The sequence below is a fragment of the Mandrillus leucophaeus genome, unplaced genomic scaffold (assembly GCF_000951045.1).
Source record: "Mandrillus leucophaeus isolate KB7577 unplaced genomic scaffold, Mleu.le_1.0 Scaffold144, whole genome shotgun sequence".
NCBI classification, from domain to species: Eukaryota; Metazoa; Chordata; class Mammalia; order Primates; family Cercopithecidae; genus Mandrillus; species Mandrillus leucophaeus.
This window is the reverse complement of record NW_012101410.1, coordinates 2,455,000-2,474,219: the sequence shown is the minus strand read 5'-3', so window position 1 is coordinate 2,474,219 and position 19,220 is coordinate 2,455,000. Positions and strand designations below refer to the sequence as shown.

The following is a 19,220-nucleotide window of genomic DNA, read 5'->3' as shown; positions in this document are numbered from 1 at the left end:
CAGTAAAATCTCTCAGGATACAAAAACTTTTTACTTTGTGTTTGCCATTTTTTTCCAGCAAGATTTTATTGGGATCTGTGTTCCGTTTGTTGAAATGCCCATCGCAGGCCAGGTACAGTGGCTCACGCCTGTAATCCCAGCACTTTGGGAGGCTGAAGCGGCTGGATCACCTGAGGTCAGGAGTTTGAGACCAGCCTGACCAACATAGTGGTGAAACCCTGTCTCCACTAAAAATTCAAAAACATTAGCCGGGCGTCGTGGCAGATGCTTGTAATCCCAGCTACTTGGGAGGCTGAGGCAGAAAAATCGCTTGAAGCTGGGAGGCAGAGGTTTCAGTGAGCCGAGGTCGCGCCATTGCACTCCAGCCAGGGCAAAAAGAGTGAGACGCTGTCTAAAAAAAAAAGAAATGCCTATCACAAAGAGTTCAATAATGACAGATGAATGTAGGTGCTCAGATTGGATAATTTTAATGAATATACATTCTTTTTGGGATAATAAGATGACCCCTGGAAAGAAGAAAGATTTGTTTTTTTTTTTTTTTTTTTTTGAGATGGAGGCTTGCTCAGTCACCCAGACTGGAGTGCGGTGGCGTGATCTGGGCTCACTGCAAGCTCCACCCATTTATTTTTAATAGCAGAAATAAATATAATACAAAGGAGGAATTTATATAAAGATGACAAGGGTATTGTTTCTTTACAGTTTTTTGTTTTTTGGTTTTTTTTTTTTGCTACTGATATTTATGATTTATCGTGGTTTTCAGTGGTGTTCTTAAGTTTTCTAAGTTGTGTCTGGAAAATCTCATCTAGGATCTGAGGATAGTGGATGGAAATGGAAGTATGGGTCTTTGGACCTTCATTCAGTTCAACCAGAACAAGTTCCTTTCCATTTATCTTATAGAGCTTCTATTTAAGCTTTTTCTGGAGGAGAAAGTTCCAAAACAAAAACATAATCTGAAAATATGTTAGATAAAACTGCTCAAAAGACTGCTGCTATTCATAATGACTTTGGGATGGAAACTTATTTAGAAATCATAGCATGAGACTTGCAAATTTTAGAATGTTATTCAAATACACTGTATAAAAAAGTAAGCAGTCTTACTGGGATTTTCTAGGACTAGGACTAGAAAGACTAGATCCATCCATAGTGAAAAATGCAAATTTGACTAAGTTGCTCTTCCTCTTCACTGTAAGAAGAAAGAGGCCGGGCTTAGTGGCTCACGCCTGTAATGCCAGCACTTTAGGGGGCCAAGGCGGGCGGATCACCTGGGGTCGGGAGTTCGAGACCAGCCTGACCAACATGGAGAAACTCCATCTCTACTAAAAATACAAAATTATCCAGGCACGGTGCCTGGCTGGGATTCCAGCTACTCAAGAGGCTGAGGCGCAGGAGAATTGCTGAACCTGGGAGGCAGAGGTTGCAGTGAGCCAGGATCGCGCCATCATACTCCAGCCTGGGCAACAAGAGCGAAACGCCATCTCAAAGAAAAGGAAGAACTTCAGGGTGATGAAATTCAGGATTGATCTCCTGCTAGAGGGATAGGGATTCTCAGTCCTACTGAATCTTGAGAGTTGGTCTTGGTTTGCTATGAAGGATCTGTTCATGCTGCTTCTAGGGTGTCCTAGGACTCAGCTGATCTGGTTTGAAAGATGAAATTAGATTGCCACCTCTAATTTTCACCACGTTTTCTAAAATCCTGTAATATATCTGTTTTAAGAAACCATCTGTTGAAAAGTAGACCATGGATTTAATTGGAGCTTTTATTATTTGCGTCCTAAAAGAGCACATTAATTGGAAATTCCCCTAGTTCAGAGAAGTTGGAATGTGAAGAGAGAGCTTGTGAAATTCTTTGTTCTTTCTTAATTTCTTCAGCCAGTAGTATTGGGCATCTGCTGCTATGTGCCAGAGATTTCCGAGTCCTTGGGGGTATAGTGGTGGGTTTATTTGTATCCATTCATCAAGAACTGCTTTATGGTATGAAATCTGATCTTCCTGATCCTGAGTAAAATGATGTCTCCTTTTCTCTGCTCTTGATTTACATGTAGGCAATCCATACGTTTTGGTATGTTACTTTCCCTTTGATTTTCTAGTATGTCCTGTTAGTGTTGGTGTCCTGTTGAGTGTGTTTGCCACCTAAGGGTGAGAACTCCATCTCATCCTTCTTTTAGAGTCTTCATGGGGTCCAAGTATTGAGTACTAAAATAGGTGCTGTTTGTTTGATTTATTTCCCATTAGAATTTATCTTGTTACTTTTAATTTTGTGGCTGGACAGTCCTACAGGTAAATTTTATGTTCTCTGCTGTTTAATAATGCAGAATATTTGAAGACGTTGGAAAATACTTAAAATGATAAGTTAAAGCATTTTGCCGAATGGTATGATTAATATGTTACCCATTTTATTATTGTGTCTGCATAGGAAATTTCCTGGAAGAATGCATAGCAAAATAATAGTGGTTATTTCAGGGTAGTACTACTTGATTATTTTTGTTTCTTTTCCCCCGCATATTTCTATGGTTAAATGTAATTTTAAAGTTAAAGTGAGAATCCTCTAAAACGTTTTACCCCTTGTGTTTTTTTTCTTTTTACATTCCTAGTGAAGTAGGTTATCTTAATGATAATGCTTTTATTTTCCGTAGGAGGCATGTTTCTATTGAGAAAATGTAGTATTGAAATGATCATCCATGAGGTCAGGAGTTCAAGAGCAACCTGGCCAACATAGTGAAACTCCGTCTCTGCTAAAAAATACCAAAATTAGCTGGGTGTGGTGGCGTGTGCCTGTAATCCCTGCTACTCAGGAGGCTGAGGCAGGAGAATCATTGGAGCCTGAGAGACAGAGGTTGCAGTGAGCTGAGATCCTGCCACTCCAGCCTAGGCGACAGAGTGAGCCTCTGTCTGAGAAAAACAAAAACAACAACAAAAAAGCTATTATTCCAGAATGCTGATTTGTAAAGATAGTTTATCTATCTTGATCATAAATTCAACAGCTAAAAATTCATTTGTATCCTTTCGTATTTTCTGTTTATTACTCCAAAAGATATTAAGAAAAATGCTGAACTCTCAAGGTCTCCAGCGAGTGAAAATCATAGCAAGTGATAATCTCTGGGAGTCCATCTCTGCAGCCATGCTACTTGATGCCGAACTCTTCAAGGTGGTTGATGTTATAGGGTAAGGCATGTTTTACTTGGAAAACTAACGGTTTCTGATTGCTTGCTCTGTGTATTAACTGTTTCTTGCCTTCTCCCCTTTTCATTACATTCTCAGAAGGTAGCTGTCCTGTATTTACTTATCTGAAGCGTGCATGGCTCATGGTTCATTACTTTCTCTTTTAAATGTATTTTAGGATCTTTCTGTGACAAACATGTATTGATAACTTTTAAAAAACATACTGATGTTTGGGATCATAAAACAGAGCTTTGTTTTAGATTAAGGGGCGGAGTAATACCTGTATTTAATTTTAGAAATTATAAAGGCAAAGTCGTGAAATTAGTTTCTAACTCTCAGATATTCTGTGGCTGGAAGTTCTTGCATGAACACTTTTGTAAGTGGTTCATTATGGTCACTGACGATAACTTTTGTCATACCTCTTTAGTAGTATAGTTTTGACCCCTACTCCTTATTCCATTTCTGCCTTTTAGCCCTCTGGGCCCTGACCTCATTGAGTTCATTTTTTTTAAAAAGTGAATTTACGTTTTTCCTACTGTGCCACAGGATATAAACATTTGAAAAATAGAATGTGTGTGTGTGTGTGTGTGTGTATATGTATGTGTGTAGAATTTGTTCTTTATCCAGTGTGAACACTGATTGATCTGTCCATGTGCTTTATTTTTTTAATGAAGAATTTTGAATGTCCACAAAAATAGGCAGAATGATACAGTGAATATCTTTGTTCTTACCACTCAGCCTCCTGAACTGTGAACCCATGGCCAATTCTTCATCCATGCATCTATCTACTCCTCTTCCCTTCCTGCCTACATTACTTTGAAAGAAATCCCAGACATTATTTCTTCCATAAAAATATTACTGTGTCTCTCCAAAGATAAGGATTATTTTTCTACTTACCATAAATAATACCATTATTATACCTAAAATGTAATAGTTTTTTATATTAAATATCCATTATTATTATTTTATAGTTCTATTTGATTGAATCTGGATCCATTTAAAATTCATACCTTGTGATTGGTTGATATTTAAATCTGTTCTAATCTTTAGGTTCTTGCTCTTCTTTCTTTTTAATATGTTGAAGAATAGGGCTGTTTGTCTTATAAACTTTGTGTCAGTCTGGATTTTACTGATTTCACCCCTACAGTTTAATAGCTTGCTCATCTCTCCTTTTTCAATGGTTTTTGAAATTGGTGAAGGTGTGATTAGGTTAGATTTAGGCTTAATTTTTTTTTGCAAGATAAAATTTCTTCATTATATTTAAACATTTTATACATTGAAATTAAAATTAAAGTTTTGCTGTTGTTAAAGGTTTCATAAATAGTTGAAGTCTTGAAGGAAAACAAAGTTGTGTTCATCTAAATGTATTTTCTTAATATTAAATGAAAGTATGGGTTTTACTGTATCTTCATGAAGGACTTGGATATGTACTTCATTTTTTATTGATATAGGTATTTTAATGTAATGAATTTTCCTCTGAGTACTGCCTTAGTTTTATCTCGTAGGGCTGTTTTATCATTAATTTCTAATTTTATTGCATTGTGGCCATTTAATACCAAATGTATTATTTACAATTTTGGGGGAAATTTCTCAGGAGCTTATTTTTAAAAATCTGAAAAAAACCTTCGCATTTTTCTTGACTATCTCAAGAGCATATTTTGACTTATTAAGATGTATTCTTTATTAGGATACAGAATTGAGTTTATAACATCTACCTTTTTGATTATATTGTTCAGGTGTTTGGATCTTAACTATTTCGTCCACTTGAACTGTTCAGGGCTACCAGGTGTGTTTGTTTCCTTGTGTTAGGTCTGTTTCTCCTTTCAATCTCAGGCAGTTTTTGCTGTGTGGAAGCTTCTGCTTTGTTTTTTGGTACATAAATACTGATGAATGTTTTATCTTCATTATGCTTTATTTCTTATCATTAGAAAATGCCATTCTTTGTCTCATTTAAAGCTTCTTGGCCTGAATTCTGCTTTCTGTGTGATTAAGAGATCCCTGCTTTCTTTTCATTAGGATTTGCCTAATATATTTTTGCCCTTTTATTCTTTACCTTTCAAGGCCATTTTCTTTTATGTGCATTGCTTGCAAATAGCATAGAGTTAGATTTTGCTTTTTTAAAGCTCCTCTGAAAATCTTTATATTTTAATCAATGAGTTAAACTCATTTTTAAATATAGCTGATGTTTGTGTTTTCAATGCTATTACATTGTCTCTTGTTATTGAATAATTTATACTATCCATGTACTAATACAAGCTATTCTGCTATATGATTTGTTTACTTTGCGCTTATTTAAGGAGGTGTTTCTTTTGTTATTTAGCAAGTTTTGTTTTTCGTTCTATCAATTATATTTATACTGGTTTATACAAGTATTTTCAACTGAGAATAATTTTGCCTACCGGGGGACATTTGGCAATGCCTGGAAATATTTTTAATTGCCACAAATAGGTAGGGTGGTGCCACTGGAATCTGATGGATGGAGGCCACGGATGTTTCTAAATATCCTTTAGTACACTGGATAGTTTTCCCATAACACAAAATGATCCAGCCCAAAGTATTAATAGTGCTGAGGTTGAGGAACTGCTTCATACTAATACTCTTGGTTTTCTCTTCATTTAGTTATTGTCCATTGGTTTACTATAAGCAATACTACAATTATTTGATAACTTCTTCCTCCCCTTTTCTCCCCTACCATGGAATTTTAATTACTAGAATTATCTTAGTTTTAATTTTTGTACTCTTAAATGAACTTACATGAACTTAAGCTTCTACTATATTGATTTGACAGCTACAAGTTTTAACTGTTTACTCCCAGATAATCTGCAAACTTAGTTTACATTTCACCTTCTTTACCTCTTGTCCTATTTCATGTAGCTATATTAGTTGTACTTTAGCCAAGTGTGTAATATTTATATATAATTTAATTACTATTTCTTTTAATCTGGCTCTACCATTAAACATATTAAATGCTCACCTTCAAGTCTTTTGCCGAAGTTTCTCCCTCAGTTTCTTGGATGTCAGAAGTGTAATTATCTATTAAATGTCTCAGAAAGTGCTAATGGAAACAGTATTTCTTGATGTGTTTAGATGTTTATTGATGTTTATCTATGACCTTTATACCTGAAGGACAGTTTGACTGGATATAATCCTTTTTTAATCCTTGAGTATCATAAAATTTGCTCCATTGGTTATTTACATAAAATGTTGCTATTGAGAATTTCGACTCCAGAGATACTTCCTTTTCCTTATAAGTAACTTGACACAATTCCTTTATGCCCAAAGAATATTTTTATTCATCTTTAAAGTTTAGTTGTTGTATACACTTTACCATTTCCAGATATATAGTATATGCATCTCTTAATGTCTATATTTAAGTATTTTCTTAGTAAGGTTTACTTAAGTTATAAGCTAAATCATTATTCCACTCCATTACTTTAGTTTTCTTTTTTGATGTCCCAGTTATACATCTTGCTCTTATTTGCATAGCCTTTATTTTGTATTTCTCTGAATTTTTCTCTACCTCTTTATTTACGTTTTCTATTATTTTATCCTTACTATTCTATATTCCTTACTGTGTTTTCCACAGTGTCTGTTCTGTCTAATGTTCCTTCTAGTTTAGCCTTCATTTCTAAAATGTGATTTTTAAAATAATTCTTCTATAATTCTCTCATTTTAATTTCCTATATCACTAACAATTCATCTTTAAAAAATTTTTAATTGAAGTATAGCATACAAACATACATATATAAAAGTACAAAAATCATCGGATTATAGCTTAATGAATTGTCACAAAGCGAACGTACCTATGTAACCACTACCCAGAAAATTATCAGTGCCCAAGAAGCTTGGTTATTGATATCTCCTCTTGGAAAGATTTTTCCTTGGAAATCTTTCTAATCATTAACCTCTGTTTTTGCCTTAAAGATAACTACTAATCTGACCTCTAACACCATGGACTAATTTTGCTGGTTTAAAAACTTTATTTAAATGGCATCTTATAGTAGCTGTTATTTCAGTCAATATTATATAACTGAGATGAATGCATGTTGTTATATATAGAGGTAGTTCATATTTATTGTTTAGCATCCAACTGTTGGATGCTAAGTGTAGTATACCACAACTTATCTGTGTATTATTTTTTAATGGTCATTTAGACTGTTTCCAATTTTTGGCTGTTGGAATTTTGTTCAGGAGATATTTCTTGGCTCACATCTTCACAGGAAGACTATTCCTTCCTGCCTCATTCATGTTGTGCTTGGCCTGTGCTATATCTGAAGATTTTTGTTTTACAGTTACAGTACTTTCTAGAGTCTATTTCTGCTGGGCCCCATTCTTACTGACTGAAAGTTGTTCTCCTTTACACGAAGTGTTCCTGCCTTATTCAACTTGGATTCTACTTCAAACAGCTTATTTTCATGTTGAAGCTCTGTCATTCCTGATTATTTGCTACCTTCTCCTGAAATTGTTATTGCTTAAACCTGTGTTGTTCAATACAGTAGCCACTAGACACATATGTTTAGGAAGCACTTGAAATGTGGCTAGTTTGAGTTTAGGTGTGTTATAAGTATAAAATACACACTGGGTTTTGAAAATTGAATATAAAAATATTATTTACAATTGTTTTACACTGATTACATGTTACATGATAGTATTTTGGGTATATTGGGTGAAATATATCATTAAAATTATGTTCTCCATGTTTTTCTGCTTTGTAAATTAAATTAAATTTTTTTCATTTATGTGTTTTATTGTGGTAAAGACCTTTGCTGGTTTTTAATGTGGCTGCTAGACAATTTAAAATTATAATGTATGTGTGGTTCATATTATATTTCTACTGGACAAATCTAGTTTGAACTCTTACGGTATTGGGTTTGATCTCCTAGTGAATTCACGGTTTTGAGCATTCTCCCCTAACTTCAAGCCTGTGAAGATGTTCTCATCTTCCTGAGTCGGTCTTCTATTCTCCCACTTAGGATAGGGTCTACTCCTTTTGTGTGAGTACCAGCCAGTCCCCTTTCACTTCCAGTTTCCATATACCATCTGCTGATCCTGGGCCATTTCTGATGCTGTGAGGCTCCTGGGGACAGTCTCTGTCACCTGGTTTGATGGCAGTGTTACCTGTTTTTCCTTTCCCTTATCTGGTTGGTCTGTTTGGCTTCAGGAGGAGTACTGAGGAGCTTCAGAAACTGGGCTGCTGTCATGTTCTGCATTGGCCAAAAATTCTAATTTTTTAAAGTACAAATATGTTCCTCTGTTAGGATAAACTATGAAGTTGGTTTACTTTCAATTATCTTAATTTTGTCTATAATTGAAGTTTGAAAAATAATGCTATGAAATGATAGAGAATGTTTGCCTGCTTATGTACATTAAAAATTTATATTCTTAAAGAGCCTTTACATTTTGTTGCACTAGGAATAAATATATACATAGAGAAAGACCCAGATTTTAGTATTAGTTCTGCCTTTCTTTGCTCAGATCATGTAATAAATCATTTGGGTTTTGAATGTAGTAACAGTTTCATTTTCTGAATGAAGGATATACCCCCTATTCCTATAACTTCAGTAAAGTTACTTTTTCATTTTGTAAATGTAATATGCTCATTATAGAGACTTTGGAAAATGTAGAAAAGTATAAAGATAGAATATACTCATAATCCTAACATCTACTGCTTATTGGTAACATGCTATCATATTACTTTCCAGGGTTTTCTTTAATATAGAAATATATTTTAACCAAATACACCAAACATGCATTTGGCAACTAGACAACTGGATGACAAATAGATGGGGTATTAAAAATTAACATTTGGCTGAGGTAACAAAGCTGAATTTCATGGAAACGGAATGAAGTTGTGGGATAGAAGAGTAAATCTAAAAATGTAGTTTTTTGAATTTATATTAGTTAAAAGACTAGTAGCCAGATTTTTCAGGTTGGGTGTTATAGTGCCACAACGATGATTGCTTAACCCTGTTAGATGCTAGATTTCTTTGTAGTGTAGATTTGCAATAGTGAATAGATGCCTGCTTTCACCTGAGTTTAGTGACTCAGTAAAATCTTAGTGGAACCTCGTTTTTCTCTAATACTTCTTTTTATGTTCTCCAGTATATATTGTATATTATTTTCTTACTCATGAAATCCTGGAATGCCAAATTGATATTGTGCCCTAATTCATCTTCACTAGGTATAAAGAATTACCAAATAGGATTTTTTTCCTAAAAGATTTGTGACCTAAAGTTATGGAATTAAATAACTAAAAAATAACACAAGTATTCACAATCATTTTTTTGATGTTATAAATACTACTATACCAAACTACAAAGATTAGAATTATGGTATAACTTAATCTCCATTATTTTGCTTGTATTATTTTTTTGTAAATAATTGCTAAACTAAAAAGTAGATGCCCTTATTCCTACAGTTATTTAGCTAGTGTGCTCTCTTATTGGATTGTCAATCTATTTTCTATTTAAAATTTATTGTCTTTATTCTTATAATCAGTACTTCCACAGTCATCATTATGGGAGTATTTTACTCTTGCAGTAATGAATATGTATTTATACTTCCACTGACTGACTCCCCTCCCATCGAATGATAGGATGAAGGAGGCATTCATTTTCTGGGGCAGTTTCTCACCTGCTGCACTATTGATATTTTTAATGGCCAATTTTTTTGTTGTAGGGGTTGGTCCTATGCATTGTAGGATGTTTAGCAGCATTTTTGGCCTCTCTTCACTAGATGCCAGTAGCAAATATCCTCAACCCCAGGTGAGACAGTTGAAAAAATATCTCCCTATAGTGCCAAATATTCCCTCCAGGGACAAAAATCACCTGGGTTGAGAACCACCTCTGCTCTGATACAGTAATTTCTAGTTTTCCCAAGGTAGTTTATTCTTTTTATTCAAGAAATAACCATTAGTGGGTATTGTTTTTTGTTTTGTTTTGTTTTGTTTTTGGCCTGGGAGTAAATGCCAAGCTATCTTTCTGTGTTCTAAGGACAGGAGTCGAGGGGAGAGCACTGCTTTATATGAAGGTTTCACTAATCTTATTTTTGGCCTCCTCCTCACTCATTTACTATTGCCCCAAGCTCCTTAGCTTCCCCTGGGAAGTCTGAATCTTATCGTTACTTCATTCTCCTCTTGGGGTGTTCTAGGCTGTGGCCCTCTCTGCTACCTCCATCCTTCAACATGCTTCCATCCATTTTGTGAGTTCCAGAAATAGACTGAAATTTCCTATCTGTTGATGATTTTCCTTCCTATCCGGTATGCTGTTGTAGGTTTATCCCCTTTTGTTTTATTTGCTGTCATTTTAATGGCATGCTGAGACAGAAGGGCGTAAAGCAGATGCTTACATTCATTATCTACCTGGAAGCTACCCAACTATTTTAAAATAGAAAACCTTGGAGAAGACTTGTGTTTTTATACACTCAACAAATATATATGTATATAAGTGCCACATTGTGACCTTTTGTCATTGACTCCCACCCTTTTTTTTCCCTAGGGCTCATTATCCTGGAACCCATTCAGTAAAAGATGCAAGGTTGACTGGGAAGAAGCTTTGGTCTTCTGAAGATTTTAGCACTTTAAATAGTGACACGGGTGCAGGCTGCTGGGGTCGCATTTTAAATCAGAATTATGTCAATGGCTATATGACTTCGTAAGTTATTAAAAACCTTTTAGAGTTTTTATTATAAAAAATTTTAAAACACGAGAGTTAGAAAAAAGTGGACTTCCTTATTCTTCCAGCCTAGATTCAATGATTGTAAACATTTTGCCTTATTAGCATTTTCTATTTTTATACCTATACTTAATCTACATCTAATTTTCTATATTTGAATATGGTCTATATTAAATAAAGTCTGGTTTATTAAGGTATAATTTATATGTAGCAAAATACATGCAGCTCTCTGATTTTTGACAAGCTACATATATTTTTAATAATTATATAGTAAATAGTATATGTAAGGACACTTTATCTCTAAATGTTTTAGCATGTGTCTCCAAAACACAAGGATATTCTTCTACATATCACAGTATCATTTTTTCATACATGAGAGTGTTTTTAATACTCAGTCTATATTCAGATTTTCCTAATTGTTCCCCCAGAATGTCATTTGTAGCTTTTTTTAAGAAAAGGAATAGTCAAACACGCACATATTGCATTTAAAAGTTACGCCCCTCAAGTCTCCTTTAATCTAGAGTAGCTTCCTTATTCCTCATTTTTGATGACAGTGATCTGTTGAAAAGACCAGGCTGATTGTCTTGTGGACTGTCTGCTTCCCAGCCTGTCTGATTGATTCCTCATGGCATCACTTAATGTGTGTAATCTGTTGTTTAAAAACAGATGTTCTTAAGGGAGAACACAACTTTTTATGTTCCTAAGGGAACCATTTCTTAAATGCTTTGAAAAACACTTTAATTGTGAATAGATTGCAATTAGCTTTCTAAACAATGAACCACATTTTGTTCTTAAATTTTGTTCTTTTTTGTTCTGAAACATAGAACAAAAGCAAACCAATATTTATATATTTATTGTGATATTAATGTGGGTTGCTATATATTGTATTTGTTCTTTTTCTTCTCTTTGTGAAAGAAAAGATACTTAAGGCAAGTTTGGTTATAACTTAATTTGTTCTTAAGGTTAAGGCATCTTCATGGCAGAGAATTTAGAAAACTGAAGATAGGTACAAAGAAAGAAGCAAAATCACCTACAGTCTTATGATCCAGTGCTAACTATCCTTAACAGTTTTCGTGAATGTCTTCCTATTTTATATTGGCATGTATACATTTTTAATACAAAATTGAGACCATACTATAGAATCTGTTTAAAAAACTGCTTTTCACTTGACATGACATTAGGAACTTTTTCTCACGTTTACCTATATTTCTACTTCATCATGTTTAATGCTGTAAATGCATTTTAAAATATTCTCTTACATAAACCACCATTTCCCAAACTTGCCTTAAGAAGCACCCGAGACACTTGTTGTTATACCTTCTCCTTGGCAGCTGCCCAGACATTGTGAATGAGAATCTACAAGGAAGGCTCCTGGGGTTCTGTCCATCTAGTCAGTGCCCCCTAGTGATTCTGATGCTACACAAGTTGGGAAACACTGATGTGGAAAATATATTATTCCTTATTGAATATTCTCCTCTTTTTAGAATTGGAAGTTGTCTCTGTTTTAATTAATAGCTTTGTACAAACTGAAATGATCAATTGTATACCAATATCTTTGTACATACCCATGACTATTTTCTTAGGCTGTATTCTTAGAAATGGAATGGTCAGAGATATATAGATTTTGAAGGGTTTTGTATGTATTTTACAAAATGCCCTCCAGAAAGCTTGTCTTGAGTGATACATCTATCACTAGCCAGAAGGGATACCACGCATCTTGCAAACCATGGGCAAAATTACAAGAACTTAAAATATTCACTAATAGTAAGGTGTTTTGAAAATTAGGACTATTATTTCTACTTCGTATTGATAGAATTAGAAGGCTTTGATTTGCTAAGAATGTCAGTGTGTTTTTTAATGCTGGATGAGGACTTGATAAAAAAAATAAAATTCTGTGGGTAAGCTCTGTGCTTTTTTAATCTGTGAGAGACTCAACAATACCAAGTTCAAGAACTTCCATTTTGCCCTTGGATTTCCTGAGAACCAGAGAGTCAAAGTTTTAGGGGTTAGCACCTGCTCTGACTGTTAGGGCCTGATCATCTGAGAAAGAATGGGCCACAAAGCAGATCAGCAGTCAGATCCAACTACTACTTGTAGATGAAGTGGAATCATATTTAATAGCAATACTACAGCCCAGACCTTGTTCCGTACTCTTCCTATGCATTAGTACATTTAATCCTTACAAACTCACATGAGAGAGATGTAATTATTATCCTCATTTTACAGAGAGGTTAAGTGGTGAAACCATGGTTTAAACCCAGGCAGTCTGACTCTAAGAATTCTCAATTGTAAAACTTTGGAACAGTTCAGAGTCAAGTTCATAAAAATTATGTCATGAAACTGGGGCATTAAGAAGGCTGACTGTTGAAAGTAGGTATGCACAAAGCCTTTATTTGTATTTGACTCAAATTTGTGATGTGTCGGGTACTAGTAAGGCATGATTTGTCTTCTGGCTATATCACTTTTCAGTAAAAATCTTGCACATAATACATTTGTATTTTTTGTCATGTGATTCACCATTAAAAATATTAAAATGTACCCAACACTGGATTTTTCAAAATGTGAATAAATTTAGACAACTTATATTTTCTTATTTTGGGTGATCCTTTTATTGTCATTTACATAGATGTGTATTACTGTGATAAAGTCTTTTTACTCCAGGTTTTTAGACATTTATATTTTTATCACAAGTTGTCTTGGTGTTTCTTTTTTATCAAACACATCTTTTAGCACAATCGCATGGAATTTAGTGGCTAGTTACTATGAACAGTTGCCTTATGGGAGATGCGGGTTGATGACAGCCCAGGAGCCATGGAGTGGTCACTACGTGGTAGAATCTCCTGTCTGGGTGTCAGGTATGGTTCAGTTCCATCTCTCACTCCCTAAATTCTTCTCTAAGAGACAACAGAAGAATACTTAGAGAAGATTATATAAACTGTGTGTCTATGCGTGTTTTAAGTATGTGATCTAAGCAAGATTTGCCAGTGTTTTATAAGAATATTTTGGGTAACTAGACTACTCTCTGATTATTGTAAGACCAGGCTTTTAGAAAAGTGTAGGAGAGGAGGAGAGAGAGAGGGAAAGGAAGAGCTGAAATTAATAATCATCTAAGGATATAATTACAAATGATGATAATTGCTAATAAAATTATGTATTTGTAAACAGAGTATCTAAAAGTCTTAAGATTAGCTTTGGAGACACTTTGTTCTTTTATATTAATATAGTTTCAATTAGAATAATATGCTAGCAAAATCAAAGGTAGATGATTAAAAATACTATATTTATTGAATCATCAAATGAATAAGTAAATATGAAAGTTATGTGAAATATGGCTTTATACTGTCCCCTAAATCTGTGAAATGTGGGTTGTGAAAAGGTAAATTTCAAAATAGGTAACAATGTAAAGCTTATAAAGATTTAAAATGAGCATATACTGAAGATTTTATGTTACCCATATGATACGAAGGATCCTGGCACATGGCAGATGTTAGAAACAATTCAAATAAAAAGTCAGCATAGCACACATTTTTGTAGTGTAAGGGAACTGGAGATGAATTGTCAATGGAGGTAAGTTGGGTTTCCCACAACAGGGAAGAAGTTAATTAAATTTCTACCAGACAAGACATAATTTATATAGCTCAGAGACAATGAGCAGGGCTATAGATAATACATCCATTTTTTATTGAAATACAAAAGTTTCGGTACAGTATCATTCCTTAGTCACAAGGGAAGTTGAGATTATGCAGGGATGCATGGCATAGTGTCACTTTTTCATGAAGAGATATAACCATACTAATAGTGAATATAATCTAAACAAAATAACAAAATCTGTTGCTGAATAATGTTGAAATTTTTTCTGCAATTTTTTTTGTAAAATATTAAACATTTATGACCATTTTGTTTAAAAATCCTAACAATCTTTCTAAAAAGCTAATTTCTTTAAAGGTAAAATCCTTTCAGAAGAAAATTATGAATTTGGAGTGAATTTGTTTTTATTTTAAACTTAAATTTGGTGGTTTTCCCTTTTAGTTGTGCTCTCCTAAGACAGATTTGTAATCATATTAATCATGTAATCATGATGTTATTCTAAACTCCTTAAATTATCCTCCCAAAAATATGAGAAAATTAAGGTTAGACTTGTATATTAAACTTGTATATTCTAATATTGAGAATCATATGAGAAAATTAAGGTTAGACTTGTGTATCAGCCCCTTGAATGTTGAAATTGTTGGCCCCACATTATCTAGATGAACTAATGCTCTTAATTTTGTGACTTTTCCAAGGGTTGGGACATGGTATATTGCTCAGTGCATTTTCAGGACGAGCTTAGGAGGTGACCAATAAGTGTACATGTGGTGGAAATAAATATGTTTGAAACCATAAAGTTAGTTTCTGAAATTCGTTATTAACTTTTTTAACCTTTTTATTGGTAGCTATTTTAGGATGGGTTAAATAGTGAGGAACTAAGGTTGCGGGGGAATAACTATTGTGTTCTTGAAGAAAAGACTGATCATATTCTTGAACTGACAGGTTCATTTATTTTTACCTATCATTCCGGGAATATTCTTGCAATTATTTCATTTATCTAGATTAATTATTTAAAAATTTAAACACGAGGTTGACAGATACATTCCTCCAAAATAGAAAATAGCTTGTTTGACTCAATCAGACCTAAACTGATATACAGCTTTATTTTTTCCAAAAGAAATACTATTATTGCCATTTTTATCTTATTTCAAACTTTGTTTTTCTATAGCTCATACCACTCAGTTTACTCAACCTGGCTGGTATTACCTGAAGACAGTTGGCCATTTAGAGAAAGGAGGAAGCTATGTAGCTCTGACTGATGGCTTAGGGAACCTCACCATCATCATTGAAACCATGGTAAACTTTTGTTGTTGCTATTGGGTTAACTCACTTCTTTACTATTGGAAAAATAACATTATATAAAACTGAATACTTTTTTTACATGTAAATACATAAACATACAGACAGACGCCAAGATCTTATGGCTTTTATTAAAAAAATTTTAGCCATGAGTCATAAAATGTAGCACACAACTCACTGATTTATACAAAATAGTCAGCTCTCATCTTTTCTCCACTTTGTTTCTGGCAATTGGGACAAAATTAAGGTTACCTATTTACCAATATTTGTGGAGAAGACCTTCACGACCTTCCCTTGCCCTGATATGTCATCTTATGGAGGCTGTGACTCTTTCCTTTTTCATCCTCAGGTTGTTTTGGGTTGTTTTGGGGAGACCTTAAGTCTGTTGAGAGCAAGGAGCTTAAAATTCAGGTGACTGAGGGGCTTGAGTAGGAAGGGAATAGGTCTGACACGTGGACAGAGGCATGGGAAGAGGTAGGAGCTTGAAGGCGGACATATCAAGGATTCAAGAGAACTGAATGAAAGAATGAAGGTGAAAAAAGGTGGATGGAGAAGCAGAACCAAATGGAGAGAAGAAGTCTTAGAGGTACCAGTTTGGGGAGATCTCAAGCTTCCCAAAGAGGTCAATGAAGTTCCAACAAGAAGGAGGTAAACAGAATGGGAAGTGCATATAGTCAGCAGGGCTTATGTGAAGAAGGATTTTTAGCAATTAAGTTCCCATGGGAGAAGTAAGATCCAAAACAGAGAACAGAGTAACCTTTAAAAAAGTGTAAGAGTGTGTGTGTGTGTGTGTGTGTGTGTTTATGTGTATCATATCAGGTTCTGAATGTCAGCCTACAGTTTGTCCAACTCCTGACCATAGACTCTTAAAAAAAATTCTTTCAAATAGCCTACCATCAGGTTTGAGCCAGGACAAAGAGTAAATATTCCTGGCAGTATTGATTTTTTAAACCAAAGGTATCTATTAAGTGACTCAAAACACAAAACAATAAGCCTTTTATGTCTTACCCTGGGTGAAGAGGATTCTCAAAAGAGGGTGTAAAAAGATGCAGCCCTCCCAAAATCTACACTTGATCACCGAGAAAGGATGCGAGCCGAATATTTTGTATAAATCAGTGAGTTGTGTGCTATGTTTTATGACTCCTGGCTAAAATTTTTAAAATAAAAGCCATAAGATCTTGGCGTCTGTCTGTATGCTTATGTATTTCCATGTAAATACAAGTTGTGTGCTATGTTTTGTGACTCATGGCTAAAATTTTTTAAATAAAAGGCTGAGAAGTGATCCTCCAAAGACCTAGAACCACTCCCAAGGATAGTCAAAAGAAGGACCCAGATAACCTCCCTACTCCCCACTCCCCGTCAGAACTGGCAGTAGTTGGTAAACTAGCTGCCAATGGAGTGCAAATCACATTTTTGTCCGGTTGTACTCTTGGGGCCCCCACCTTGAAGGTGGCTGCCTGCATACGCAAAACTGACAGCTCACACATCCCTGACAGATGTGAAGTCAAGCCAGGTTCTCAGTGCACAAAATGAGACAAATAGGAAAGCAATAGCTGACCCTGGGAGGGAAGGGATCTACAGGTAATGAGTACCCAAAACTAAATTTATATAAGAGTCACAAACCAAACAAATATTTTTCTTCTGCTAATCTGAATTTGGAGAGGAAAGGATGAGAAGTTTTTTTTGTTGTTTGTTTGTTTTTAATTGTCTTCTCTTAATCAAGTACTTCAGGCAGAGATCTAGAAGAGCAGGACTTGGTGAGAATTCTTACCTTTCTGCCAGCTTTTTGTCAGTGTCTCAGGATCTCATCTGCAGGCTCATAGAGTGAGTAGGCATTTCATCTTCACCAGAAACTGTCTTCAGAGATAAGGAATATAGGGAGAGCACCTGTTGAATGAGGGTCTTATGACCTGCTTCAGAGTAGAAAGGAGAAGGGCAGAGAGTAAACTTCCTGCTTCTGCATTTTTCTCAGATTACTTCACTTTAAAATATTTGGGGGCAGTGTGTCTTGAACCCCTTCATGGCTGTTATGACTAATGATGTGGATTAGCATGTGTGTACAAGTTTTTCTGTGGATGTGTTTTCAGTTCTCTTGGGTATATATGTAGGAGTGGAATTGCTAGATCACATGGTAACTCTGTCTTTCGGATTTTGAGGAACTACCAAATTGTTTTCCAAAGTTACTACACCATTTTACATTGTCACCAGTAGTTTATGAAGCTTACAGTTTTCCACATCCTCCCCAACAGTTCTTATTGTCTGTGCCTTTGATTATAGCCATCCTAGTGGATATGAAGTGCTGTTATTGTAGTTCGATTTGCATTTTCCTAGGGACTAATGATGTAGGGATCTTTTCATGTGCTTATTGGCAAGTAGTATATCTTCTTTGGAGAAATGTCTGTTTAAACTCTCCCCATTTTTAGATTGGAATATTTGTGTTTTTATTATTGAGTCATAAGTGTTCTTTATTCTATATAAAAATTCCTTATCAGAAATCAGAAATATAATTTGCAGATATTTTCTCCCTTTGTATGGGTTGTCTTTCATTTTCTTAATGGTACCCTTTGAATTAAAAAAAGTTTTAAATTGTGATGAAGTTCACTTTGTTTTCTTTTTTGTTTCTTGTGCTTTTGGTGTCATATCTAAGAAATTATTGCCTAATTCAAGGTTCTGAAGATTTATGTTTATGTATTCCTTTAAGAGTTTTAGAGTTTTAATTCTTAAATTTAGATTTTTGGTCCATTTTCTTTCTTAACTGGGGCTATATGTGTGTCCAACTTGATTCTTTTGCATTTTGATATCCAGTTGTCCCTGCACTATTTTTTGAAAAGACTATTCCTTTTTCATTGAATTGTCGTGGCACCCTTGTTGAAAATCAATTGGCAATAAATTTGAGGGTTTATTTCTGGAACCTCAATTTTATTCTGTTGGCCTATATATCTATCCTAATGTGAGCACCACACTGTCTTAAGTACTGTAGCTATCTGGTAACTTTTGAAATCAGGAAATTTTTGTTTTTTATTGACACACGGTACAATTTGATGTTTTGATACATACATGTGGGATAATGATCAACTCAGGGTATGCCCATCACCTCATGAATTTATCATTTCTTTGTAATGAAAGCATTCAAAAGCCTCTCTTCTAGCTGTTTTGTAATACTCAAAACCTTACTGTTAACCATCTTCACCCTAGTGTGCAATAAAACACCAGAGCTTATACCTCCTGTGCAATAGGTACTTTGGACCCATCGACCGACCTCTTCCTGTCCTTCCCTCCCCAGCCCTACCCAAGTGTCTGGTAACCACTGTTCTACTCTCTGCATCTGTGATGTCAACTCTTCTTTTTTTAAATTCCACATGTAAGTGTGATGAGGTGTTTGTCTTATTGTGTCTGGCTTATTTCACTTAACATGATATCCTCCATATTCCACCATGTTGTTGCAAATATCAGGATTTCATTCTATGACTAATAATGCTCCACTGTGTATATATATCACAC

At 34.7% G+C, this 19,220-nt stretch overlaps 1 protein-coding gene across 3 annotated transcripts in view; it reads left to right on the top strand.

Annotated features, from left to right (window-relative positions):
* Positions 1-19,220, top strand: part of GALC (galactosylceramidase) — a 57,109-nt gene that overhangs the window by 14,345 nt on the left and 23,544 nt on the right. For all 3 annotated transcript variants that reach the window (XM_011974280.1, XM_011974279.1, XM_011974281.1), the window contains 4 exons: positions 3,032-3,162; positions 10,656-10,811; positions 13,563-13,687; positions 15,589-15,716. In XM_011974280.1, coding sequence (XP_011829670.1) covers positions 3,032-3,162; positions 10,656-10,811; positions 13,563-13,687; positions 15,589-15,716 — 540 coding nt within the window. The remainder of the gene's footprint in view (positions 1-3,031; positions 3,163-10,655; positions 10,812-13,562; positions 13,688-15,588; positions 15,717-19,220) is intronic.